Source organism: Chelonoidis abingdonii, chromosome 14 (genome assembly GCF_003597395.2).
Source record: "Chelonoidis abingdonii isolate Lonesome George chromosome 14, CheloAbing_2.0, whole genome shotgun sequence".
NCBI lineage: Eukaryota > Metazoa > Chordata > Testudines > Testudinidae > Chelonoidis > Chelonoidis abingdonii.
The window spans coordinates 12,514,042-12,541,497 of record NC_133782.1 but is presented as its reverse complement, the minus strand read 5'-3'; the positions used below and the strand labels follow the sequence as shown (position 1 = coordinate 12,541,497).

The window sequence follows — 27,456 nt, the reverse complement described above, 5'->3', positions numbered from 1 at the left end:
CCCCTTAACACTTTGTGTGGACTCCTGCCCCCCATTTCCACCCAGCCTGGGGGATAAAACTCTGCAGATAAACTTTTGAATTCTGGGGTGGCACTGACCAGAGACTTTTGGGTTGTTGGACTTTGGGGTGATTGGGCTTTAGACCCTAAGGGGGAAAGAACATTGCCAAAAGTATTTGGAGGTGGGTTTTGCTTATGGTTTGTGTTATAATCCTGTTTGTGGTGTTTCTCCAATGGGATGCCGCATTGTTTCCTTCCTTTATTAAAAGGATTTTGCTACACTCAGACTCCATGCTTGTGAGAGGGGAAGTATTGTCTCCTAGAGGCGCCCAAGGGGGTGTGGTATGTAAGTGTCCCATGTCACTGGGTGGGGGCTCGAGCCGGTTAGGCATTGTGTTATTGAAACGGAACCCCTGGGTACTGAACCCAGCCTTTGTTGCTGCCAACTCAGAGAGGCAGAAGGGTTACACTTACAGTGCTCCTGCTAATACATCCCAGATTGATGATTGCTTTTTTTTGCAACAGTGTTACACTGTTGACTCATATTTAGCTTGTGGTCCTCTCTGACCCATCCACACTACTATTATTAGTGTGCGAGCTGGAGCAGAGTTAGCTCATGTCTGTATACTCAAGCTGGGAGGCACACTCCCAGTAGCAGTGTAGACATACCCTGCGAGACCTTAGCTACGGTAGGAAGAGATTGTGATTGGCACTATGCTGCCTAGCACATCAACTACCAAGACTTTGCCCATAGTGTAGACAGCTATTAAACTATATACTCATTGTTCTGTGTTTGCACAGCACCTAGAACATTACCCAGGACATTAATTAACCATCGGAACAACTTACCAAGGATCGTGGTGGATTCTCCATCACTGACCATTTTAAAATCAAGATTGGATGTTTTTCTAAAAGATAAGCTGTGCTAGGAATTATTTTGGGGAAGTTTCCTGGCCTGTGTTATCATCTAGTCTGACCTGTATCACAATGGTCCCTTCTGGCTCTGGAATCTGTGACTGGGGATCCTGCTTGTTAGCACAGTGGAAATAATAATAATATAATTTAAATAAATAAATAGCTGGTCATGATAGACTCTAGTGGGGAGCTTACCTAACAGCATCAACCATGGCCTCTTTTCCTAGTGTTATCAATGGCCTAAGAGTCACATTCTGCTGCCAACCGACATTCCGTCGAAGGTAACAAATTAAATCCGTGGAGATGTGAGTGTGTTGGAGAATACAGAATCTGGCCTAATATCTATTTTCAAAGCACTGTGCAATGTCTGCTGCGAATTCCCAATTCTGAAATAACTCAGAAGATTAAGTTGTTCCCATCAAAAGACTCCAACTGAAGCAACACACCTGGGCAAGGGAGAGGTCCTCTGCATGAATGTTTCATTAAAAGTGACCCACAAAGGATTATAACAGCAGGTCTGTTGTAGCAGCTGCACAGAGATGAGCAAAGGTCACCAGGCATTCAAGCCACCAAAGCTAAAAAACTGAGAGAAAGAGAAAGGACTGGAGAGTGTATTTCCTCCTACAAAGCAAATCAAATGTGACTCAGTGCAACTTCCCCCCAGGATGTCTCAACCCTCCTGCCATTCTCAGCCTGGACAGTGGCCAGCATCCAGATTAAGCATTAGTAAAACTAACAAGCTGAACAATTCCCACAGTATATTTCTTGTTCTTCGGATAACTAACTTAACCACAGAGCGTCCAAAAGGGATATCCCATTCAAGGTTGCTGCAGTAACCAACAAGCAAGGTCTCCATAGCAAAAAAGCAGCAGAGCCTGGCAGAAAGCAGCAGCATTAACTGAAATAGGTCAAAGCTTCGCAGTAGCTCTACTCAGTTTTAAAAATAGTAATAATTAGTTTCCTGTGATGGGGCCTGATCCAAAGCCCACTGAAATGAGGACATTCAATGGCCGTTGGATCAGACTCATGGTATGCACATGCTTCACAGTCCTCTCCCAAGGAGAAACCAGAGAGAGACAGGGAATTGCTCAGAAAAGCTCACAGAGGGGTCCTTCCTCAGCAGCCCTAGATCTGGGAGGAAGTCCAGTCACCCTAATGGACTCTGACTAGTCTATCTTCCTCATTCTCAACTCCCATAAAGGTAGCCTCACCCACTTTATTTTCACCATATTTACTCATTCCCTCTCTGGTATGATCACTGGTAGTCAGGGCTCTTTTGGCTATGGTCGTAACACCTACATTATGGGGTAACACAGTTCTGTTACTACAATCCTGTGTTCTGGGATGTGGCTCAGCCAGCACCAGCAGCTGAGCCTGCTTTTGCCAAGGAACTGGGAAGTAAAAGTAAACAGAGACTAACCATAATTTTTCTCCCATTCTGGAAGTACTCTACTGGTGCAGCCTGCCTGCCTGCAAGGAGAAAGAGGAACTGAAGTTCAGACATGTCATAAAGCTGCTGTTTTTGCGCTCAGTGGAGAAAGCAGGTGATATTGTTCTCTACGCACATTTCCTGCTGGCTGACATGAGTAAGCATTTGTTTAGCTCTCAAAAGAGGGTAGAAGTATTAGCCATCTGTTCTTGTGCAGGAGCAGTGAATCTGTTATGAGCCTGATCCTGAACAACTTAGATGAAGTGGAGATTTGCTATTGCCATCAATTGGAGCAGTATGAAGAACTAGGGAAGGAGGGTAAGTGAAATCAATGAGTTTTGTAATTATCTGTTAGTAATCCAAGAAGGGGCCCACAGATCTCTAATGGCAGAAATAAGGTAGGTGTAACGAAGTGGTACGAATCAATGATCATGAAGACTCTAGGCCTAGGAATACTAAGAATTGGTCATATGGCAGGGAAAATGTGTGACCATCCAGAGGCTGTCTCCACTATACATTTTGGAAGGTCAGCAATGGCTCGTGACTCCACCAACACATGTATGTCACAAAACAAAACACAAGATTACATCAGACATACAATTTTTCGAACATTGACTCTCTTTATTGCAAAGTGGAATGAGCGTCTCATGCATGCAGTTATGCTGGGAGATACTCAGCCAGCACTATTAACATGGGGCCTGATCTTGCCTCACTGTAGTCAATGTGGCCTTGAAGAGGAATATGACACTTTGAGAACCAGGAAGGTGGACTGCTCTCTCCTTATTCATGAAGTCTAGAATGTGTGGAGCAAATAGAATCAATGCAACAAAATATATAAATGGACAACTGTGGAGTTCAAAATCAAAAAAATGTTTTGCCTTAAAACAACCGGCTTTTTATTTGGGGACTTTTATAAAAGAAAAATATCTTTAGAAAACTCTAGTCCAAATCTGTTTTTCCCAAGTGTTCATCCTACAAAGCCAAGACACATCAAGAAGAGTTATTTTATTGTGTACAGACTTCTGCCTCTTGTAACGGGCCCTGGTACAGAACCGTCTCCTTCCCAGCCATACACACAGAAGGTAAATTCTGTTTGCTTGGTTTACTTTCACGAGCTCTTAGCAATATGATCAAGTAAGCAGCAGGACAGATTCCCAAAAGAGGATGGCTGAAGAACTATCATACCAGTGTCAAGAACACGTTTGGGAAGCTTTGTGGGTATAAAACACTAAATCAAAGTAAAATGGCCACATGACTTGTCCTGTGTTGCCAGTGCTTCTACTTATGTTTCACCGTGATAACAGGAAAAAAATCAGATACAGATTTTTTCATGTCAAATTACTTCATTTAACTTTTAAGTACTATTGCAGAATGAGACCATGTGCACTGGAGGAAAGTAACATTTTGGAAAAGAATCTAATTGATGAAACAGTACTGGATTTGCAACAATAGCTATGTTTAGTGCCCACTTTCTGTTCTTTCAATTCTTTGTTAAAAGCAGAGCTGGGGTTCAGCTGGTATGCAATAGTATGGCAAACTGACAGCTCACTGAAATTCCTGTTTTGTTTTCCACAGTCAGTTTTCATTTCATAAGAGCAGCAACAACAAAGTCTCTCATTTGTCATGGTTGTATTGAAAATTTCAGAACTGTGAACCGGGGTCTAACAGATGCAGAGATGGCTATGGTTATGTCTACACAGCAGCTGGGAGGTGTAAAGTCCCACGTAGGCAGACATATATGCGCTAGCAACCTAAAAATAGCACCATGCCCATGGGCAGCACAGGCAGGGGCTTGGGCTAGCCACCCAAGTACATACCTGTGTGGTTGGGCAGGGCAGCTGGGCAGGGCAGCTAGGCAGAGCTGTCAGGCCACACCGCTATTTTTAGGTGCTAGCCTGAGCAGAATTAGCTGGTGTATGGGGAATTACTCATCTTATCTGCTGAGTAGACATACTCTATGTGAGTCTGCAGACAGCCTGGAACATTATCTCTGAGAAGTTTGAACTGCCCCCTTCATCTGTGTGAAGTGTCAACTCAGATGCCTAGTGATGATAATGTAAATACTGTTAACTATTTCATTGCTGATGTAAGAAAGCAGAGGGAGAGTCACAGCACTGTACAATGTCTCCTTTTGGTGCCACAAGTGGCTTGTGTTTGGGAGATACCATCACTTACTTTTCTGCCATCATGAAGGAGCCAGCTACAGGAACCTAGCAAAGCCCAGGAGCATGTCCAATGTCCCACGCAAGGAGAGTCAACCTCGAGGAGTCCAATGGAGCTCAGAGAACTCATATTATCATATTTTAAACATCTGTACAATCTACTGCGAACACTCTCATTTTGGCAACTTATGTGGGTGGAGTTTATTTTGTGGGCGGAACGTGGAAGAGTAGGACTAGTATCATTTTCCCTTCAAGTCAACCCCCAATTAAAACAAACTTTTCTGACAAAGCCTTTTAACAATAACTCACCAACAAAAGAAAATTGTCGGTTGGTCCTGCTTTGAGAAACAGCCCTAATGATGGTGTACTGTTTGTCTAAGTCAGACTGTAAATATCTCACCTTGTCTGATCTCACTTTTCTTTTAAAATCTCCCACTTTTGCAACTCCATTTGTGGTAGCAGAGGTGAAAGTGCTGGTGTAGATCAGCTGCCAGTGTTTTAACTGCTGTGTCATCTGCAGTGCTGCACAAGGGGAATTACAGCTGTGGGAGATTTTAAGACAAATGGCAGTGTAGTGTAACCACAGTCCTTGGGGCAGTGTAGCACCCATGTATTCCTCTGTGTTCATGTACATTGAAGGTGCTCCTTACAAAATAGCAATACATTAAAAGAGACATGTCAAATCGATTATCTGAAAAACAAAAGACTGAGGGCATAACCAGAAGTGTGTAAGCTCAGGAGGAATTGCTAGTGGCTCATTTAGTGCAACCCTAAGTAGGGAGCCAGAACAGATTTCCTTACCATCTAATCCATCTCTGGATAGGCCTTGAATCTCACCAGAGGAGTGGGCTCTCACAGTCTCCTGTGTGGTGTCGCCCAAATTGTCCTTAGTTATAGGGCACACAAAAAATGGGCCAACCATTTACTCAGAGAGGGAAAACCTATGGGATTTAAGAACAGGCAAAGAACCACCCAGGATAGACAGGGATGGTGGAGCCTCATTTGTGCCCTAGATGACAGCTGATGGTACAGGAAGCATTCAGATTCAGATACAGGGTGCCTAAACTGTACCCAGAAAACACATGCATGTGCCTAATGTGTACACTGTGTTTGCATGCTCAAATGTCTGCTTTGCATAAACATCCGTTCATACATGCACCAATTGGACAGGTGCAATGTACAATGGCCAGTTTAGAAATGAGGGTGATACAGGTACCCAGCTCCTCATCTCTATATTTATTTTTTCCAGTGCTTGAGCTAAAACGGTAGCTCTGCCCCTTGTACTCCATGATAAAAGAGAACAAGCTGTCCCAGCCTTCTCCTTCTAGCACCCTTTGTGGTCTCGTGCAGCCCCAAAGCACAAAGTGAGCCAGCCAGGCACAGCACACAAGCCCTTTGATGAATTTATCTGAGTGTATGAAAATGTGTCAGTGACTAAATATTTGCAGTCACGATTGCTGCAAAGTTTAAAAAAAACACATACCTCGTTTTAAGCGGCTATTACTGGCGGGCTCCTGCGCATAAACATTTGCTTTACAAACGTATGTTTCCTACTCAAATTCAGTGCTCCCCGCTCCCTCTCTCACTCCACCCTATTCAGCTTGCTTCTGTCCTCCTGCTGCTGATTTGCATGCAGCTTTCACGCGACAGAATGCTCCCGCTGAGGCTGCTGGGACTTGTAGTCTACATCAAAAGGAAAGCTTGGGAGATTTTCGTGGGAATTTTAAAGACTCTTCCAGGAGGCGCCTCCAGACTCAAGTACCAAGGTACATACAAAGAGTACTAGACCCCATTAGATTCCCAGGGAAACCTCAATCTAGATATAGATTAGAAAAATTGACAGATGCAGAGAACTGTCCATTTATTTGGCTTTTTCAGTGCATGAAAATATATATTTCCCTTGCACTTACATAGGCAGTTCTAGCTGGAGGAGTGGAGACATCCCTAGCTACAGACATATTGCGAGGTATAGAGTCAGTGCATGGCATTAACCAGGAAAGAAGGTAGACTTCGCAATTGGAAAGCCAGAAAGGGTTTATTATTTTTACATTTTATCCCATCCTGTATCCATTGTCTGGTTAGACTGTAAGCCCTTTGAAGCAGGGATTGTTTCCTTTCTGTATTTCAGTGTTTCTCAAACTGGAGTCGCGGCTTGTGTAGGGAAAGCCCGTGGCAGGCTGGTTTGTTTACCTCCCCCTCTGCAGGTCCGGTCAATCACGGCTGCAGGCCAAGGGGAACTGCTGGACTCGGCGGCTAGTATGTCCCTCTTCATGCGCCGCTTCCAGCAGCCCCCATTGCCCCGGAGCAGCAAACTGCGGCCAGTGGGAGCCATAATCGGCTGGACCTGCCGACGGGGCAGGTAAACAAACCGCCCGGCCCACCAGGGGCTTTCCCTACACAAGCAGCGACCCCAGTTTGAGAAACACTGCAGTATTTGTATAGTACCCAGGACAGTGGGGCCTCAAGGCCAAATGGGGCATTTGGGTACCACCATAATATAAATATTAACAATAACAATTACAGGGTTACCCTTTTTTATTTGCCTTTTTGGAGGTGTCCCACACACACAAAGTCTCTCTCATCTCTCACATAGGCAGACAGTCTCTCTCTCATCTAAACAAGCAAATTTAGCCGAAATCCAATGATGTGGAAAAATATGTATTTCCCGGTTTCTCCCCATTTCTCTCTAGCTCCAGCTTTAGGCAATCAATTATAAGCTAGCTTTTGCAAAACATGTTGAGAGAAAATGATGCATCATCTGATGTGTGTCTAAAATGGAGTAGATGCAAGGTGACCAGATGTCCCGATTTTATAGACAGTCCCTATATTTGGGGCTTTGTTTTATATGGGCATTACCCCCATCCCCTGTCCGGATTTTTCACACTTGTTGTCTGGCCACCCTGATGGAGACAGATGTGTCCCTCTCGCGCTGACATGTTCGGTGGCCTTTGTTAATGTCAGTCCCCGCGTGGTTTGCTCCTGCCTCGCGTTGTTATTTCAGCGGCGGCTGCTTCGTGGAGCCCCTGCTCCCCGCGCCCCCAAACGAACCCCCCCCCCGCCGCGGGTGGGAACTACAAGCCCCGGGAGCCTTTGCGCCTCCGGGGTTTGTCTCCCGTGGGGAGGCGGGGCCGGAGCCCGGCTGGGGGGCGGAGGGAGAGGATGGTACAAAGCCCGGCGCGGCGACAGGCAGGCAGCGGCCGCCTCTGTTCCCCGGCACCCTGCGGGAGGTCATTGCATAAGCGGGGCTGCAGCCAGGGCTCTTCGCAGGCAGCGGTTCCCGGTGCATGGGGGACAAAGCGACAGCTGCTGTCGCCCCCGCTGCCTGCTGCTGCGTCGGGGGGCCCGCCTAGCTCTGCCCCCAGCTGCGTGTGGTGAGGAGGAGGATGATCCCGGCCCAGGGTGTCTCACGCCTCTTCTGAGCCCCTGAGGCGTTTGCTTCCGGCCGCCCGTGGCATTTTGGATGCTTTTTGCAGCGGCCGCCGCCCCTCGCCTCGCCCCGCGCCCGCAGCGCCATGCACACCGTGCAGAAGGACACTACCTTCACCAAGATCTTCGTCGGGGGGCTGCCCTACCACACCACCGACTCCTCCCTGAGGAAGTACTTCGAGGTGTTCGGGGACATCGAGGAAGCGGTGGTGATCACCGACCGGCAGACGGGCAAATCCCGGGGATATGGTTTTGTAAGTGCGTCCCCTTCCCCCACCCCCAGTCACCGCCCAGGCAGGTGCTGTGGTGATGGGCGCGGAGTGAAAGGTGGGCGTTAGCCGGGGCTGGTGCCCTGGTCGCTTCCTCGTGTTGGTCCTGGTTAGGATGACCAGACAGCAAATGTGAAAAATCAGGACAGGGTGGGGGGTAATAGGTGCCTATATAAGAAAAATACCCCCAGCCAGGACTGTCCCTATAAAATTGGGCCATCTGGTCACCCTAGTCCTGGTAGTCCAGCTCAAGCATGTCCCAGAGGAGCCTGGTCTCTGGCGTTGGGGTAATTGTGATAGTAACTTGCTTTGTGTGAGCCTGGGGACCCCCCGCCCCGTCCCAGGGAAGAGAGCCCCTATCCCAGTGAAACACCGTTCTCTCCTCCCCATTGTATCCCATTAGCCTTCTCTAGTTGTTGAGAGTGGTTCCTTGCTGCCCTTTCTAACGCAGAGGAGAATCCCTCTGTATGCCCCCCACACTCACCATGGGCAGGACCTCCCCCTTCATTGCTGTGCTCTTGCACCAGCTGGCTAGCTTGGGGGTTACACAGGGCTGGGTGGTTTGGAGGCCTCTTCTGTACAGAGCCACCCTCTGCTAGAAAGTTGTTTCCCACTTCTTCAGATCTGTTTTTCTTCCTGCAGGACAGACTGCTGAACGCAGGAGAGCTTGGGTGAGGCAGAGAGTAACTCCCCTTCCCCCCCCGACTCCCCAAAAGACGAAGGCCCTTGATTGATAAGAACCTCCGGTGCTGGCTGTTCTGTAGTTCATTTCAACACCCCTTCCCCCACGCGTTGCTGGCTTGTTTCTTTAGAGCGCTTCAGTGAAGCACATTCTGTGCAGCCCTCAATTTCTGCATCTTCCGTATGATTCATGAGTGTGTTCTTTGCTTCAAGTTTCCTTCAGCAGCCTCTGCTTTAGGGAGTGTTGGAGGGGAGGGGTTAAGTTACTCTACCAAATTGTGTGTGCTGGAGTGGAAAAAAAAAATTGCTGGCAGATCACCAGGAGAGAAACTTGTGGGTGTTTTCAACCCAGTGCACAGGACCCCATTCTTGTCCCTCTGAGTGTTCTCCCTCCCCCGCAAACTGAGATTTCAAGAAAGCAAATCTAACTCCTCACCCAAAATAAGCAAACTTCATCAAGCTCCCACTTGGTGTAGGTTTTGTGGAGAACCATTGCTACAAAACAGGTTGTGCTTAACTCCAGGTGACCATGGCAGACAGAGCTGCAGCTGAGAGAGCGTGCAAAGATCCCAACCCCATCATTGACGGCAGAAAAGCAAATGTGAATCTGGCATATCTGGGAGCCAAACCAAGGAGTATTCAAACTGGTGAGTTCTCAGCTTTCACTGTTTGAAGAAGCCTTAGTTGCAAAATGGGAAGTGTGTTGGTAATTGATCTGAAGAGCCACACTGGCCCCTCAGTTTTGCCTGTTTAGTGCACTGTGTAATTCAGCTTTCTCTGCTCCCTGTTTCCTTGGACCTTCCTTCTATGCCAAAATTACGCCTGTATATACACCCAGCCTCACATGGTCAGGGTAAGGATATTGTCCCCAGAAGCTAGTGCATTTATATTCTTATCCTTATAACTGCTATAGTATAATTGTTTCTACCACTCCACCTTTGGGTTTATTGCATGTTGTAGAAAATGAGTGCTTGTCTCTACGTATGAGTGAGGTTTGTTTTTTTTTTTTCTGTGTTTTCCTAATTCAGAATTCCAGCCTGACCTGCATGCATGTTACATGAGTATATTAAAATAATTGTACCTCTAAAAAGTGTTCTGTTAGGGAGTATAAAATGTTTTCTCACAGGCCCCCCCCACTTGTAGTTGTGCATGTATTTATTATAATAACTACACACTACAGTGACTGCTTTTTGTTTAATATTAATGCTTTCCCCATACTTTTTCAGGTTTTACCATAGGTGTGCAGCAGCTACATCCAGCCTTTATTCAGAGACCATATGGGTAAGTGGAAGTATTTTTTATGTAGTTAACTTCAGTTAGTTTGAAGTCCAATGCTTGAATCAACTTCCTCATTTTTAAAATGTGTGAGAACTCTTAAGTCATAAAGAGGAGTACAGCTTCAGGAGCAGTAATTCAACTTCATAGTACTTTTCTTTTAGGCTAGCGTTGGAAAAGTTGTATAGCCTTTTTTTATTTTTTTTTTTTTTTTTTTTTTACAAAAGTTTTTTTTTTTTTTTTTTTTTTTTTTTTAATTTTCAGTTTTCATATGACTCCTGAAGATCCTCTTTTCAGCATCAGCAAATCATCTTCATAAATCACAAGAGATTTGTTTTGTAATACATTTTCTTGCTTCTTGGCAATTCGAAGAATGTAGAAGACTCCAAATAAGTGGCATGTATTTTTTTGTCATAATATTTAAGGTGTCAAAACAGTCAAGAAAATAACATGTTCCATAACGTGTTTTTCGTATAAGATCTGCTCTCTCCATCTTGTTTCCCATGGAATCACACTTGGGTACAATTTTAGTCAAGGAAACAAACTGAATTGGAAACAAAGTCTAATACTTAATGAAAGTAACATTAGGTCAAAAATTGATTCTGCACAGATGTTATACAGGGCTTGAATAGTCTGCAAAAGTAGGCTTTTGTCTGCTGTTTTCAATAGCTTATACCATCCTGACTCAGTCTGAGAAGTCCTCCTTTTTATATATCTAATAGGATCTGGCAGCTGCTCTGGAAAATACAAGTGTGCTTCAAGAGAACAATAGCTACTGTCATACTGCTTTCATTTAACTGTTTAATGATTGATGCCATTCTTTTTCACATCATTTCAGAAAGTGAATATTGATAGTGGGTGCACTTCTTTGATGCTCTAAACAAAATCCCATGCTTTTAAAGCTCTTGAGCACTGCCCTTTTGTAACTTTATATGACAATATAATTTTTTCTTTTTTGGTTTAACAAAACAATATTTTGTTCCTTCCTTGTGCTTAATTCATAGTCTCCTTCTTTCATTCCTGTCCCCTCACACCTATAGGCCCACAACTGTCTTGGTATTATCTTTCCAGCCAGTGTATGGATGTAAGAGGCAGTATTGCCATAATAGTGCTCACACCCAGCATAGGGTGTATTGTTGAAACATGCTAGGTTTCTTAAATAGTTAAGTCTGTGCCGGAAGGACTGGAGTAACATCTGTTGTGAAAAGAAGAGGTTTTGTTTTGTTTTGTTTTTTCTTTTGTCTGAGGTGCAAAGAGCAGAAGTGTTTCAGGTAGACAGTATTTTTTTGTCTTAAAGCTTTGTTTGCATGTGAAATACGACAGCTTTCTCAGCCGGTGAGACCACTAGTAACCTTGGTATTTCTGTCACATGCACAGTAGAGGCTTTTCTAAAGGGTGCACAAGCACATAATTAATGTGGATCTTAAAAACTGCCCTCAACAAGACTCTCCCCATGTGAAGTGTAAAGAGAAGGAATAATACAGTGAAACAAACTAAGCTCCCACTGACTTCAGTCGGCTTTGGATCAGGTCCTAACTCATGCAAACATACTCTTGTCATTCTTGTCCCTGACTCTCTGCCCAGCCATATAGGCAGGGCAAGCGAAGGTTCTTTTTTGCAGAGGTTTTTATAACTTCCTTTTAGCTTATGTATTAAGAAGTGGGAGACTGAACACGTGTTCATTGTGATCTACAGCTCGTGTACCATTTCTTAGGCCTCCGTTTCATCATTAAAACCAATGGGGGTACATTTAGTACACATGACAATGAGCACTACAAATTATTTATCAGTTGCCAAGAGACCGGGAGGAAGAGGGAGGGGATTATAGATCTCATTTGCAAGCATCAGTAAACAAGAATTTCACTGCATTCTTCTTTGGCAATGATTTAATCACAGGAAACATGCGTTGGCAAAAAAGTTGTTGTACAGTTTACTTTGGTGCCATGAATTGTACCATGTTTCGAAAGCACAGCGTCAGGTGTTCATTTGAGCAACAAAGTCTGATTGTCAGGTCTGTTTGTACCTTTTTTCAAAGTAAAAGCCAGTGCAGGGTCTAATCCTGCATTCCTTGATCACCCAAAACTTCATCTAACACCAGTGGGATTTTTGGATCTATTATTCTTGTAGAATTAGGCCCCAGTTTGTTTCACTTTAAGTTTTATTTAGTCATCTCCACCCTCTTTGGTAATTGGCTGTCTACTGTTCAGTGACTTACGAATATTACATAAATAAGCAACCTGCTTCTAAGCTACCCTACATATTTGGTACAGGGGCAAAACGCACTTCCAATGCTGTGCCACTCACAAACATTCCTATTAAAGTGCTGATGTTCCAATAATGGAATGCTGGGATTTAGAGACCGCTGCCATGGTCCTCTGCGTCTCAGATGCTGCCGCAGAACACAGCAATGAAGTGGTTAGTGAATAATTTATTAAATGCTACACAATGAACTAGTTTTTAAAATTAACTCAGAATCATGCTGAAGAGAATGCTGAGTAGCGAAGGCCCAAAATGCAGAGTGATGGGGGCAGGAGCTTATTGAACTTAAAATGAACAGAACTGTTTTCATGCAGGTTTAAATACCCCAAAGATACTCTTTTTGGTAGCTTTAAATTTAAACCGTTCTCAGCACTGCTGGGGACCCAAATGCAGCTGCAGCATTAGGCTTGGGCAGTGCTTCTCAAAGTGGTGGTCTGCGGACCAGTGCCAGTCCGCAAGCCATCACAGCCAGGGAGTTTCCTCATAAGAGCATCGAATAGGATGATATGGCAATGGTCCCTGGCACATGGGGGGAGGGGGAGGAGAATTGCCAGTTCTTCTCAAGCTATCTGATGTGAAGCACTGGGCTAGGACATACAGAACAGAAAGTGAAACTAAATCAGCTTATCTGCTCTTCACTCTGTTGAAGCAGCATGCTAATCAATAAACAGCATAAAGGGGAAAAGCAAACTTAGATTTTTTTTTTGTTTGTTTTCAAATTCTAATCTAAGACTTTAATAACACAAGCACAGCAATATTTTCCTAATTTTTGAGAGAGAGACTCTAAATCTACAGGCATGACTTTGCACCCACCAATTGTTCCTGCAACTAACAGGCTTAGTTTGTAGAATTGACACGATTAGCTATCTTGTTTGTGGCAAGTCAGGAAGCTAGATGTCTTGAGTTCCATGAATTTGTGCCTGCAGTTATCTGTGGGTATGATTACTTGAAGACATAAAATTGCACTTATGTGACCAGAACATGTGGTGGAGGCAACAATTGGAGCTGTTTTTGTTGCTACAGTGTCCCTTTAAAAACTTTTTCCCAAGAACATCTGAGACTTTATAGAAAGCAATGAGGGGCAACCGTGTAGATTATTTGACAAGAAACATTCGGGGCAGCTGCAGTGTGGTGTATGCAACTGGCTTTAAGTTATCCTTTGTGCCCCTCTGATCTAGGTGCTGCTGTGTATCAGCCTTTCATTTGGCATAAACTAGAACAGGGCATAGGGCATGCCTGGCTACATCCTCTATCCCCAGCCATGCCTCATGCTCTGGTCAGCAGCAGTGTGTGGCATAAGCACTGCTACAGCTGCTCTACCCCACCTAAGGAGCCCTCTATTAGGGGAAAATCTTCCTTTGGTGGAGCAAGCTGGCTTTAGGGCTGTTTCTGCACTGTTGGAATATTACAGAGATGGTTTAATGCAGCAGGATGTGGCCCACTGAGTAAAATACCTGTCCTAAGTGGGTCTGGTGCCAGCTATTGAGCCTGATTCTCCATTGCCCAGCACTCTGTATAGTCACTTATCTCAATGCAAAGTGGATTGGCTTGCACTTCTGTAAGTGACTACACAGGGCAGAGGCTAATGGAAAATGAGGCACACTGCATCCAGTTGTGTTGGGCTTGCTTGCTCCAGGTCAGCATGCGGCTGCTGTCACTTTTGCCTTGAAATAGTTAAATCTTTTTGGTTTCTTTCACAATCTGCTGCTACAACCAGGAAGTGAAGAAAGTCCCTTGATAGTTATCCTTAATGCCCGTTCAACTGAGGTGCAAATAAAAAGAAACAAGCTTTCTTTTCTGTGTGGTTTTGCTGTTTCAAAGTCACACACATTCCTTACTGTGGTGCCTCCCCATGCTCTGGCTTCCTGTTGTACGACTCATAAGAAAACACCCTGCTGCAAGACCCCAGGCTGCTCTGTCAGTCACAAGCGGCTTCTGTGGGGTGGCTCTCACAGCACCTGTTGTCTGTCTGTGCCAGTAACATGAAAGCTTTTGGGGGGACTTCCAAAGAAATAGTCAAATCCAAGTGGCTTCAGCTGTTAATTCCCAAGCATGGCTGTTGACACACAGGCCAAACTACTGCCAGTCAGACAGGCTCCTCTTGAACTGAATGCCTGTAAATATACACCTAGACTGTACCGCTTTATCACCTTTGAGACAAGTGTGTGAAAGGAGCAAAGATTCAGAGTGCACTTGAGCACCATTCTGTTCTCTTGGGCCCAATTCATCATAGCCCTGCATTTTGTGTGGTTGCTTTCACTAGTGCAAAGTTAATGTGTAAATACTGCCCTTCTCATCTGATAGCATTTTGTGTTTGTTTTGCACGGGGGTAAATGACTGCTCAAAGCACAAGGCAGCGTCTGGCCTGTTTCATGAGCCACATTCTTTATTCCACTACACTCTGAGCTACTCCATTAAGTCACTGGAAGAGTCTATCTAATCTATAATATAAAATTCTGCCTCTACTCTTAAATGTGAGAGTAGGGGCTGATCTCCGGTCTCATACTGACGTAATGGCTTCAGTTGCATTACTCTTGATTCTCACCAGTGTGAGTGAGAGCAGTCTCTTTAGCAGTGGAGAGCCGAGCCCTCCCACTTTGTGTAGACGTTTACCCACATCTGGGCTAAGTGGGTACAAAATGCAACCATTCTGATCTGGTATTTAATACACCTGGGCCAAATGTAGTATTTACACAGGGTGTCTTCAATATTGTGAGACTTCCAAGTTTGAGAGGGATTTTTCTTTGTCTTCACTATCATGTGATTCTTGTTTTGTCCAGACGTTCTCTTCAGCTCTGTTGTCTGAGTATTTTTAAGCCTGCTTGTCCAGAACTATTTCTGGTCCTGATAGAGTGTCTCTTTGAGGAGTTTTCTTGGGTGTGGAGGAAGCAAGATGTGCCAGGCTGAACATGATCACAGCTTTATCCTCTACAACTGGGTTTTGCTCTCATGTTGTGGGTTGAGCTGAGAGAAGAGGATTTGATCTGTTAGGGGATGTGCTCACCACATGTGGTTATGGTTTGTCACCTCTTTCATACTTCTGCACTAGCTGCACATCCTGGGAGTAGGTGTGGGTGGTGTCTCTTGTCTCTTTTTCCACTGTTGCATTCTGTGGGATCTGTTTTCCTGGACCTTAGTGAGGGTTTTTTGTTTTTTTTTTTGTTCTACTATAATCCATTTTCTAGAGGGTGGTTGTATTTTTGTTTTTGCGTCATAACATAAGGAAGCAGTTGCATCTTGATCTTGTCAACATCATAAAGTAATGATGTATTGCTGAGCCATATGGGTTTAATGTCCCCCCCCCCCACCTCTAAACTGCCTAGCCTTTCAAAATTCGGTTAAGTGGGAAATCATTGATATCTTTTGTTGAACTCAGCTCTGACACTTTTCATTCTCTCCAGTGGGTTTGGTAGCCTTTTGTGCCAATTATGTGTCCAATAGTAATAGCCTCGGGTCCTATTGTGTGCATGTTTTCCACTCCTTTCCCCATCCCAGTCAGTGATGCTGGCATGTAGCCCTTTTCTGGTTTTCTCCTAGAGTTACAGCATAATCCCAACACGGAAGCAGTAAACAGTTACTGATATGCTGAGCTTGCTCAGACTGCTGTGTAAATCTTCTTGCTGAACCTAAGGAGGAAGAGTGTAAGACAGAAAGGAGGAGGCCAGAGCGAGTGTTCCTAAGATGTGCCTTGATTTTGTTAAAGGCAAATGAGTTACAATAAAACACCTGCTAATCTTTAAGGCCACACAGCAGGCACTTAAGGCAAATCATATACATGTAAGGAGAGAATTATTGTTGAAGCATTTGTAGAATATCTATCTCTGTTTGGATCTCACTTGGAAAGGGCAAAAATAACCACAGAAGACGTTGAAGTAAGAGCGTTCCTAGACTTCCTTTCTCAGTGCTAACTTTAACAAGCTGTATGTAGGAGACTGGAGGGTTCAGAAGTTTGGTGTAAGGTCACTGGTTCCAGTCCAACCCACAAAAGTAGAGACTAATTGGTTGTTACCATTTGAAGATTGTTCTAGCGGCCTATGTGGACTGAGATTGCTGGTCAAAGTCGAATTCCTGGTGGACAGATGCCTACAAAATTTCCACTGAAGTTGGGAATTCTTGGCAGTCACAACAGAGAAACCAGAGACTCAAGTATGATATCTGAACTGTGCTTCACCCCAAAGATTGATATCATTTTTTTTTTTTTTCCCCAGCTCAGTGTTGAAGGGGGGGACAATTTTGTCCCACTGAAGTGGGACTCTTGATATGTGAGTTCAATTCCTAGCTCCAGCAATCTTCCAGTGTGGCCTTGAGTAAGGCACATAGGCCCCCATCCTGCAAATGTTTGCGCACATGCTTTGCTTTAACCCTGGGAATAGTCCTATTTACATGAGTGCTTGATGGTCCAGGGCCTATATTTTGGTCTTCCATTTTTCATTTGTACAGTAGGAATTATGCAGTCTTTAAAAGCTGTAAACTCTTAAAGCAGGGACTGTCCTTTGGTAGGAATACATACAGCACCTAGTGCAGGATGGTGATCTCAGTGGAGGTGTCTAGGTGCTGCTGTAATCCTATTGCTACTAAAAGTAGGAGGGCCATTTGCATCCCAGAACCAGGGGACGGCACTGGGGTATGGGATGGCCAAGGAAGCCTTCAGTACTATTTAGAACAATGACTTCAGTCTGCAGGGTGCTCAGACTAGCACCTTTCAACACACTGAACCCAAAGGGATTTATCCTTTAAACATATCCCTTAGCTGCTGAGCAGTCAGCCGGAATGAAAATAGAGGCCCAGTTCCAGTGGCCAGATGACTTACGCCTGCACTTGTTGGCAAATGCCAAGGGCTCTGTCTTTTTCTTCCTCAAGAAATAAGGAGGCTGTTTGGCCAGTAGCACTCATGTGCTGATCTTGCAGCTGCCAGGCTCCCTGTATGTTGTGTTCTCAAGCAATAGGCGACTTGGCATTTCTGTGCTAAACCCCCGAAGCAGGGTCATGCCTCTGACGTGATCTTGGCATGTGCTGCTGATTCTTTAAATGCTTCAGCAGCACTGTTGTCTACCCCATAGGATGGGGGCTTGTCTTATAGGGATGTTGTCAAGGTCGAGCGGGAAGCCCACTGTATCTTCTACCTTTTTTATTTCTGGTCTGTGTACAAAGGGCTGTGTAGGAAGGCTGTTCCTAGAGAAGGGGGAGGATGGTGAAAAATAGCAGATGGGTTTCCCTCTACCAAGCAAAGCCCAACTTCATGGCTCTTTGGGAGCTAGCGCTGAGCAGGATGAGAGAGTGAAAGAGCCACCCACCTTCCTCACTGCTTCCCCTGAGCCTGTCTCCTCTACTCTTAAATCTGTGCAGCACACCCGACTTATGAATGGCCATGTGGCAATCCTGCTGCATGGCTGGTGGCAGTGGGACTGTGAGGGTTCAGAATAGTCCTGCCCTCTTGCTATTGTGGAGCGCGGCTGGGAAGGGATAGCATCCTGGGCAGCACGCAATGTAGTTGGCACTCTTCCCTAGCAGCATGAGAGGCTAGTCACCTAGCTGCCTTGCCTCCTTCCTGGATGACCCTCAGAATGCCACCATCAGCTAGCTGCCTAAAACAAACCTAACCTACAGTATTCTGAGCACCGCATCCTACAGTAGTGATGCTAAGAGGGGGTGTGGGTGTGGCTATAAATGCTCCCAGGGAGAATCCAACAAACTGGAGTTCTTAAAAGTAAACCTCGTAAAGGCCAAATGACCCAGTCAGCACATTCTGTAGAGTTGTGTAGTTTTTTTTTGTTGTTTTTAAAACCTGTTTTGAATGTATTGGAAGCTACACTTGATTGAACAGGGTAAAGATGCATCTTACATTTAAGCCCTCCCTAAAATGTTCAAATTTATAAAGTGTTTCCAGCATGAACTGAATTGCAAACAAGCTATATTCATCCTATTATTTATTTATTATATTTTGCAGAATAAAATCAAAAGCTAAGTCTGTGTCCTCCTGACTCTCTAACCGTGTCTCTTGTCTTTTATTTTTGGCTATTGGGGCAGGTGTGGCGTTGTGCCAGATAGTTAGGAATATTGGGTTAGCACCTTGATCCTGATCACCAGCCATCTCACGCTGCCTTTGGCCAAAAGCACAAAGCAAAGCCCTTGATGAGTCTCTCCAGCAGGCACCAGTGATTCTAATTTTAGGTTTGACCATGTTGTTGATTGTGATCTCCAAGTGTTTGTGGCCTCTACCAGTGTTTAATCATAATACCCTAAAGCATCTCATTGTTGCTAATCACACGATGACTGTGTGATGACAATTGCTGATCACTTGATGTTTTATAATCACACGGTGTATTCTGGATGAAGTTCATTTCTGGCTTTCAGAACTTTTGGGGAGGCCCTAAAGTCTGATCTATATTTTTCAAAATTACATTGACATACCTGGATGACAGAATTCCACAGCAGGAGAATAAGAATCTTAAAATACCACTTTAAAATGTAATTAAATTATCCAAAAAGGCTTTTGATGAACTACACAGCTTTTTTCCATTTTTACCATGATCATGGAGAGTTGCTACTTGCAGAAAAGATGGACATCAAATGCAAATTGTGTGTGTTCAGCAAAGCTTTAAAAGGCTTATGAACAGCCTTCCTTAAAAATCTGAAAATACAGCTTGAGACCACTTGTGACAAGTAAGCCCAGCCAGCAGATAACTTCATCACGTTACACTTGATTTTGTTGTGTTTTCTTTGTAGTTGCTAGTAATTAAAGCTGACCTTATCTTGGTTTGTTAATCCAATAAATGAGTTGCTATCTGCTCATCCAATTAAAGTCCACTTGACATAAACCCTGACTGAATGGCTTGCCAACTACAGAACCAGTTTCTCCTCCCTTGGTTTTCACACCTCAACTGCTAGAACAGGGCCTCATCCTCCCTGATTGAACTAACCTCATTATCTCTAGCTTGCTTGCCAGCATATATATATACCTGTCCCTGGAAATTTCCACTATATTCATCTGACGAAGTGGGTATTCACCCACGAAAGCTCATGATCCAAAACGTCTGTTAGTCTATAAGGTGCCACAGGATTCTCTGCTGCCCTGACTGAAATGTCTAGCTACAATTAAAAACTGCTAGTGGTCCCTTTAAATAGAAATGGATCCTGAAGTTGCTGTGTGTGATTTTTTTGAACATGCTAAAAGAAGGTGTTTAGCATGCATTAGTACATGTGCTGGGTTAGGTCTTGGCTTTGGAAAGGAAGTGCAGATGTACATGCTCCTAGGGTCTTAATACTGTTTGTTATACAGTGTCCTGTTTGAGACAAGCAAATACAAAGGGGAAGAAAATAGTCCAAAAGTTAGTGTCATAGATCTGTTTATTGACCAGTTTATCTTGTCAACTACAATTAAAGAAATACTCATTTAAAAAAAAAAAAAAAATTTTAGTGATCAGAGAAAATAAAGATGTTTGAGGTTTTGGGGGCGTTTTTAAGTTCAATCCTGCCAGATACTGAACACCTTCAGCTCCCACCAAAGTTATTGAGAGTTGTGGGTTCAATGCCTTGCAGGATTGGGTCCTTTTCTCTTAGGAAAGTGCACGTGCAACCAGCCAAATGGCCAGGAAATAGATGTGCATGCTGTATGTGCGCACAACCTCCACATCTGCAGTATGAAAGATTGTTCTCATGCATCTGTTGGTTCTGAATGATTCCTGGTCTGTTTCTGTCCAGGGATACATTCCACATGCAACACCAGCATCTACTCTTGTAAATTTGGCCTGAAATATGTCTGAAATGCAGCGCAAAGAATTGATGTCTAGGGACACATATTTTCATGTCACCCGTAGACATCTACAAGTCATTTAAAAGCTTCTATCCCATTCTGTGTGTCTATGCTTTCAGTGAGCTTATATGTTGGAGTGTGGACAGTTAAGTCTCAGTGGGAGATGTCAGCAGCTTGGCCGAGAGCTCTGCATGCCAGTTACTAGGTGCTTGGGGGAGCTGTTTTTAACAAGAGAATATTTAGGGCCAAATGCTCAAAAGGGCCTCAACCCACAGCCTCTAGGTGCACACTTGCGATTTTGCATGTGTGAGCAAAAATGTGCAGAGAATTGTGAGTGCAAACACAAGACCTGGTGACGGGGGGAGAGGGTTGGGTTTGGTGTGGACTGCTGCACTTGTAACAGGATTATTCAATTACTTATGGGCATTCACTTTTAAAAATCATACCAAGCTCTTTCCCTAGAGAGACTGGGAATGCATTATTAGAAGAACCATAACTTGGATGGGTAGGGAAAAGAGTTGGTTAGAGGTCCCCTCTCGTCTGGCAGGAGCACTTCTTCGAAAACAAACTCTTTTTAAAAGAGGACTCATCAATAGAAGAGTATTAGATGATCTGACCCTCTCTTCCCTTTGTCAGATAGGCTAGTACAGGGGAGAGCAACTGTTTAATTCTTTACGGGGTTTGGGAAAGATTTGGTTTCAAAAAGGTGTTGTGGTTTTTTTTTTTTCTTAAACCAGAGTTGGGCCAGCACCAGAACCCTGCCTCTGGGTTAGGTTCAGATCTTCCAATCTGGACCACCTTTATGGTTCTAGGTTAGGTTCAGATCTAGAAAGGGCCTTGTTCCTGGTTCTGAGCTGGGTACAGCTGAAACTTTGCAAGAGCTTGTGAGATTTCAACACTGTTGAATGTGAATTTGCACTTTAGTCCCGATTTAGCCTCAAACTCCATCCTAACCCTAATTCAGATCCAAATTAAAACCAGTGAAAAGACACAGGGAATTTCTAGCAGGTTCTTGTTTTCATCTACTTGGTTAGATGAGTGCCAATGTCTAGAGACACCATATGGATAGAGACATTGATGGATGTAAAGGCCATGAGGCTATTGCTGCAAGGGGGGATAGCTCAGTGGTTTGAGTATTGACCTGCTAAACCCAGGGTTGAGTTCAATCCTTGAGGGGCTATTTAGGGAACTGGGGTAAAAATCTGTCTGGGGATTGGTCCTGCTGAGTAGGGGGCTGGACTAGACCTTCTGAGGTCCCTTCCAACCCTGATATTCTATGAGTAGATCAAGGAGTGGGTTGACCACTGGATTTGTGACTGCTCCTAGCCCTCCACAGATTTGAGGTAATAATCTCAAGTCTGCCTCGCCCTGCTTCAAGGGGTAGTGCTGTTTCTGAATTGCTTTGCTGATAACTATAGCTCCTGAGGCAGCTGTTGCTGAGGGCCCTTTGCAATAGTGGTATGAGCCATTCATTCAGAGCAGGGATCTAGCTAGGAAAAAATGAAGTGTTGGCCTGAGAACCCTGCTTAGATGAGCCGTTGCTTATATTCCTGAAGTGGAACTCAAGATGTGGAAAAGGCTCTGCCATGTTCAGATGGTCAGAATGGCAAACAGGAATATGCACTGAATAATTAGATAGGAGGAGAGTTTACAGCAACCCCAGTTCTATATAGACTTCTGTAACTCCATTATACTGCACTGTCTAGTAGGTACTGAACAGTGCTCAGTACAAGCAAGGTCAGAGGAACTTACACAAACAAATTAATTTTTGTTCACAAATCCTGATGAAACATCTTGCAGGGGACTTTGTCCTGTCCTCGCAGAGGAATGTATTAGATTGTATGGGTCTTTCTACCTCTGTGTGATGATCCAGTGACTTATTGGCCAGGGGTAACATTCTTGAAAGTGGTTTAGGCACTTAGGCTCCTAGGTTTAATTGACTCAATGGGAGACTTTGGAAAATAGGACTTATGCTCCTAAGTCACTTAAGCACTTCTGAATTTTTTTACCCCAGATCTGTTTAGCAGGATTTAAACACTACATTTTTTTGAAATACTACTTATTGGCTTATTTAAATATATGTTGGTGTAACAGAAGGGGGCATTTCTATGTAACAAGTTTACTGTAAAGCCAGCTTTTTGGTGCAACAAACACTTATCTTGGTTTTTATTTTTCAAGGACGATCTTTTCTGCAGACCCAATTCTGGCCGTGCTTGAGAAATTGTTGGCCCAGTGAATTTCTCTGCAGCCTGTAAAACTGCAGCCATTTTATGCACCGAAGTGTTTTAACATGTAAAATCAAGAATTGTCTAGACCAGCGTTGCTTGTAGCTGCAGATTCTTGGACATCTCCTAACATCCCTTGTGTGGGCCAGTTCAGTTTGCATGTTCAGATTTGTTTTCAGGTTTGCACAGTCTTAGCCACAGTTTGAGGCCCAGCATTTTTGGCTGCTTCTTTATTTGGGGGAAGGGTTTTTTGTCGTCTTTGTAGTCAGTAGCTTTTAGCTCACCAATAGGCGCTCCTGTATGAATAAGCTCAGATTATTTTCATCCCAAAGGGTCTTCTGAGAGCATCACTAAATTCTACTTAGCAATACAGCCACATCCAGGATGTGACATATCAACTGTTTAACAGTGTACAACAGCACCACAATTTAGGACAGGAAGTGAAGAACACAGTCTGCAATTGAAAGTGCAGTGAATACATAAGGACTGCACTGGTTGAGTAGGTAGGTAGATGGTGGTACGAGATTCACTCTGAAGTTTTTTTTGGATTCCCATTCACAGTAAAAGACCTTAGCTCTCTTTTATGCAAGTAGAGCCCAGCACTGATGATGAAATGGAGCCTTAAGTCCAGTCCATGGAATGGTTTTTCCCCACAGCAGGGAGTCTGTTTTTCCAAGGGAGGTTAGCACTGTGTAAAGCTAGGCAGCTCCTCTTTCTCATCTGTGCTCTTTTTCTGAAGTTCCAGTCAGGTACACCACTAGCAGAAAGAGAAGCAGCATAAAGGTCACAAATACTGAAAATAACGCAAGTCACAGCTTGTTTTTGGGGGGCAGCAGGTTGTTGACATGGTAACTGCTGGGAAGTATTACTCAAAGGAAAGCAAACAGAATTAATGTTTCATGTTTTACAATAATCACCACATAGTTGTTCACCCAAGCAGCCTGGCATTGTGGAAACACCAGTGTAAATATATTGTAAGTGATAAGCTGGCATGTTAAACCTGGAAGCCCTTTCCTCTGATTATATCCTGGAGATACTAGTCCTTGCGTAGTAAAAGCATCCTGATAGGGGCTTAAGGGTGAATAGCCTCTCATCCCTGTTTAGAGGAATTCCCCAGGAAGAGGAGATCATGCCATTTTAATGGTGCCTTGAAGTGCAGAGGCTATGGGACCGGCCCACAGAGCTCGGAGGAGGGATACTGAGCTAGTCCGGAGGAAGCACAGGAGCTGAGCCTGGGGGGAAAGGCAGCTGTGCAATGCCAGTCCAATATGGGAGGACACACACCCCTATCCATGCTACTATTTAAGCACCACCCATTGTGCCTGCTGCTGTACAAGCCACAGATAGAGTCCTTACTCCTTAGAGCTTGCAGCCGGTCCAGAGAAAGCAGCTAAATTAACAAAGGGAGGTAAAAAGCAAAGCTAACACACTCTTCTTTTTGAGTCTGGGTCCTTGTGGAAGGAGCAAGTCTTTGGGAGGGTTTAACTGATGGCAGGGCAGAGGTCCTGGTGCCCCAGGCACACAGGACAGCATGGAAGAAAAGAACAAAAGATAGTGAGGCTGGTATTGTTGAAGGAAGCACGATAGACAGGTCAGGGTTGTTTGGGATTGCAAAGGTGCAGGGACGTGGTGGGCAAGTAAGATTCAGTGGGCCAGTTAGACACAGGTGACTGAGGGTTATGGAGGTCATGTTGTGGAAAGACTGGGAGGGGGACTGGTGGGGATGATGCAGGTAGCTGGGAGGCATGGGAGGTGGTTGAAATAGAGCAGGAGATGAGAGTTCATAGACAAGTGTGTTAGTGCCTGGGACAAATGGGGCTAGGCAGATTATTAAAAGGAGTAGTAAGAAGTAACATACAGGGAAGGAGTCTAAGGTGACACAAGGGAAATATGGGGAGGAGGAGGGTGGTGCTGTTAAGCAGTGGTGGGGAAAGCACATTAGAAAGTCAGTAAGGCTGAAGCTGGGCTGTAGTTTTTAACCTGAGCTGGCAACAAGCCAGTATGCCATCCTGGAGTCAGATGCACTCACTGGGTGGAGAAGGTTTGTGAGTCACCAGCATAGAGGAGAGACCATGAGAGTAGATGAGATCACGCTGGGAGAGGAGGCGGTGACCAAGAATACAGCTCTGAGGACACCATGGGTAGGAGCTGCCAAAGGAGACAGCAACACACTGGAGGGCAAAGTCAGAGAAGTAAGATAAAGCAAGGTGATGGGGCAGATGGAAGACATTAGAGAGGTCCCAAGACTTCTTCAGGGAAAAGCCAGCAAGAACCATTTCAGTGGAGCGGAAAGGTTTTCTCCCTAGAGAACTCGCAGCCAGGTTTCTTTCCCCTGTCATTGCGATTCAGTGGCAGATACTGTAGTGGAAGGGGCATGAGAGTCAAGATTAGAGGAGCAGAGATAAGGGAGGATAAGGATCAGCTAAGTACCCATTGTATAAGCTTCACCTTGTGCTACTTCTAACCTTCAGGATTTGCCTTTCTTTAATTGTGCCCACCTTTTGATTACACTGGCACCCCAGCACCTGGATGGTGTTGGCAGGCAGCACTGTCTCTCTTTGAGTTATATTTTTGGTGGAGGGGACCTGACTGACTTTGTCTGTTTGACTCCACAGGCTCACCCCTCACTATATTTACCCTCAAGCTATCATTCAGCCTAGCGTGGTCATCCCAACCCCTGTGCAGTCTATCACGTCTCCCTACATAGACTACACCTCTGCGAGCCAAGCCTACACTCAGTACACCACCGCTGCCTACGACCAGTATCCCTACGCCACCTCTCCTGCTGCTGGGTTTGTGGGATACGGCTACACGAGCGCAGTTCAGCAGCCCATCACAGCTAGCAATCCGGCAGCGCACACCACGGCTTTTGTTCAATATCAGCCCCAACAGCTGCAGCCTGACCGAATGCAATAAGGGCCCTGCTCATGCGTTTGCCATGTAGGACAATCTTTTTACAGTGGACGGATACAAACAAAAAAAAGCAGAAAACAAAACCACCCAACCTTACTAGGTGCATATGAATACCTAAGCTATTTATAGTGTTAAGGACAAACCTAAACCCTTGCTGTCTGACGATGCTCATGGAAAAGGACTTCTGGTAAGTTTTCTTTCAATCAAGGCAAATATTGTCTTGAAGATGGACTTAAATTGACTGAAATGTTAAAAGGAAAACTACAGTTTCTAGCACACTTAGTGATCTGCTTCCATTGCCTGTCATCTTCTCACTCCCCCTCCTTCTCCCTTCCCCCATCCATCAGTTGTTTCCTACTCCCCTTCCCCTCCCCAAATCAAATCTGCAATCCTCTCATTTACTGTCAAGGTACACAAGGTACTCGGAGAACATGGATTAAAAAGCAATCGTATTTTTTTTGGTTGTACAAAAACTTTGTAATACTCAGATGCCTTACAGAAAAAAAAACTATTTTTTAATATTTATTGCGATTTTATTCGCATGAGCTGTGAATTGCAGACAGAAGAATAGTAGTAAGTATCTGCCTTGTTTAATTCTCATTTTACTAAATTATTGTATGTAGGTGAAAGTTCTTAAGTAATTGCTGAATCACTTCAACATGCAAAAGGGAATATTGGCTTTAAGGAAAGCAGAATATTCCTTTAGTCAACGCACTGTAATATTTTCTTATTGTAATTCTTACTCTTAAGATTATCTCAGACTTAGGTATATTTTTAAAACGCAAAAAAAAAAAATAATCAAACAAAGCCCCCACCTCCACCTGGAATACTGAACATATTGTCTACTATGATAGATCTTTTGTTATAATGCTGCAACTTACGGAGGAATGGACAGTATTTATGTAAAAGTTAGACAAGTTTCAGGCTGTTGGCTGGCAAAGCTTAGGAGAATGTCAGGAATGGATTAAAACCTCTTTTTACATATTTGAACAAATGGGTAAATGTAACATTTTTATGCCTATGGTACAACAGCCAAATAAAGAGACAACAGACCACAAAGGATAAGTGCATCTTTACAAGGAGGACAATAATTTTTTTTTAAACAACTCAATATTATGTTGTATGCTCCAGCCAAATAAATATGGTATTAAAAAGACACATGAAATTACCTTGAATTGGATACACGGGGCCTTACACTGCAGCTGTTGTGGACTTGATTTTGAGAGGTTCTGAGCCACCTTCAAGTCTCCTGGACCCCTCTCTGCATTCAAACTACAGTTTCCAGCAACTCCCATTGGAGTCACATGCCTGTAAGCACACCTGGCCCTTAGTGGCCCTGTAGGTTGTGTTGTCCATGGAGTCCAGTGTCAAGTGAGTATTTATTTAGTGCTTCCTTTCTAAGCTGGTAGCACTTTCACTGACCATGTGCTGATGTCAGTGATGACCAAGGTGCTAGGCAATGGAGGCTCGCAAAGAGTGCAGTATCAGTATTGTCCTGAGGGGGTTTTCATGGTATCACAAAAAAACCACATGCTTCTGCTAATGGAATTTTGCACAACTGATTCCATCCAAAAAATCTGATCTGCCAAAATTCTGTCTTGTGTAAGGTCTGGGTTTCTGAGGGCCTCTTCGATCAGGCAGACCAGAGACATGGTGGGATTGGCCACATGGTTCCATTTTATTTTCTCCTTCAATTTCCTTTAGTAATTTGGTTTTCAACTTTTGACCCTCAAAAAAAAAAAAAAAAAAAAAAAAAAGCTGTTTTTAAAGTAAATAAAATGAATCTATTTAAACATGCTTAATTTTTCTTTTATTTCACCTCTGTAAACACCTACATTTTTCTTTTCTTGACTTTTTTTCCCTTCTATTGCTGGCCACTGAAAAAGTGAGACTTAAGCCATCCTTGTGTTTTAGCACCACCACATGCTGCTGCTAAGAAGATTCTGATGCACAAAATCATTGGGGGTGGGGGGGGGTGTCAGGTTAGGGACAAAAGAAGTGGTGATAACTCTGCCCACAATCCCAGCTCACACCCATTATCTTAAACTAGCTGGATGGTTTTTGCTATACATTTTCATCAGTAAAATAGGTAACAATATTGACATCTAGAGGGTCATTATTATGCTCCAGAGTGAACACCCCATTTAGAC

The 27,456-nt window shown here is 44.2% G+C and overlaps 1 protein-coding gene across 2 annotated transcripts; it reads left to right on the top strand.

The window, feature by feature from the left end:
• Positions 1-7,638: 7,638 nt before the first annotated feature.
• Positions 7,639-26,458, top strand: RBM38 (RNA binding motif protein 38). 2 transcript variants are annotated; one of them, XM_032782583.2, is made up of 4 exons: positions 7,639-8,185; positions 9,405-9,528; positions 10,108-10,162; positions 25,009-26,458. In XM_032782583.2, the coding sequence occupies exons 1-4, from the start codon at positions 8,018-8,020 to the stop codon at positions 25,307-25,309; spliced, it is 648 nt and encodes a 215-aa protein (XP_032638474.1). In that variant the 5' UTR covers positions 7,639-8,017; the 3' UTR covers positions 25,310-26,458. The 2 variants fall into 2 exon arrangements, with proteins under 2 accessions (XP_032638474.1, XP_032638475.1); XM_032782584.2 differs by lacking the exon at positions 25,009-26,458 and adding an exon at positions 10,879-19,826 and having other exon boundaries at positions 7,683-8,185.
• The last annotated feature ends 998 nt before the right edge of the window (positions 26,459-27,456 follow it).

Coding starts and splice junctions, on each gene's coding strand:
- RBM38 (XM_032782583.2), top strand. CDS start 8,018: ATGCACACCGTGCAGAAGGACACTACCTTCACCAAGATCTTCGTCGGG. Junction 9,529..10,107: donor ACCAAGGAGTATTCAAACTG/GTGAGTTCTCAG, acceptor ATACTTTTTCAG/GTTTTACCATAGGTGTGCAG. Junction 10,163..25,008: donor TTTATTCAGAGACCATATGG/GTAAGTGGAAGT, acceptor TTGACTCCACAG/GCTCACCCCTCACTATATTT.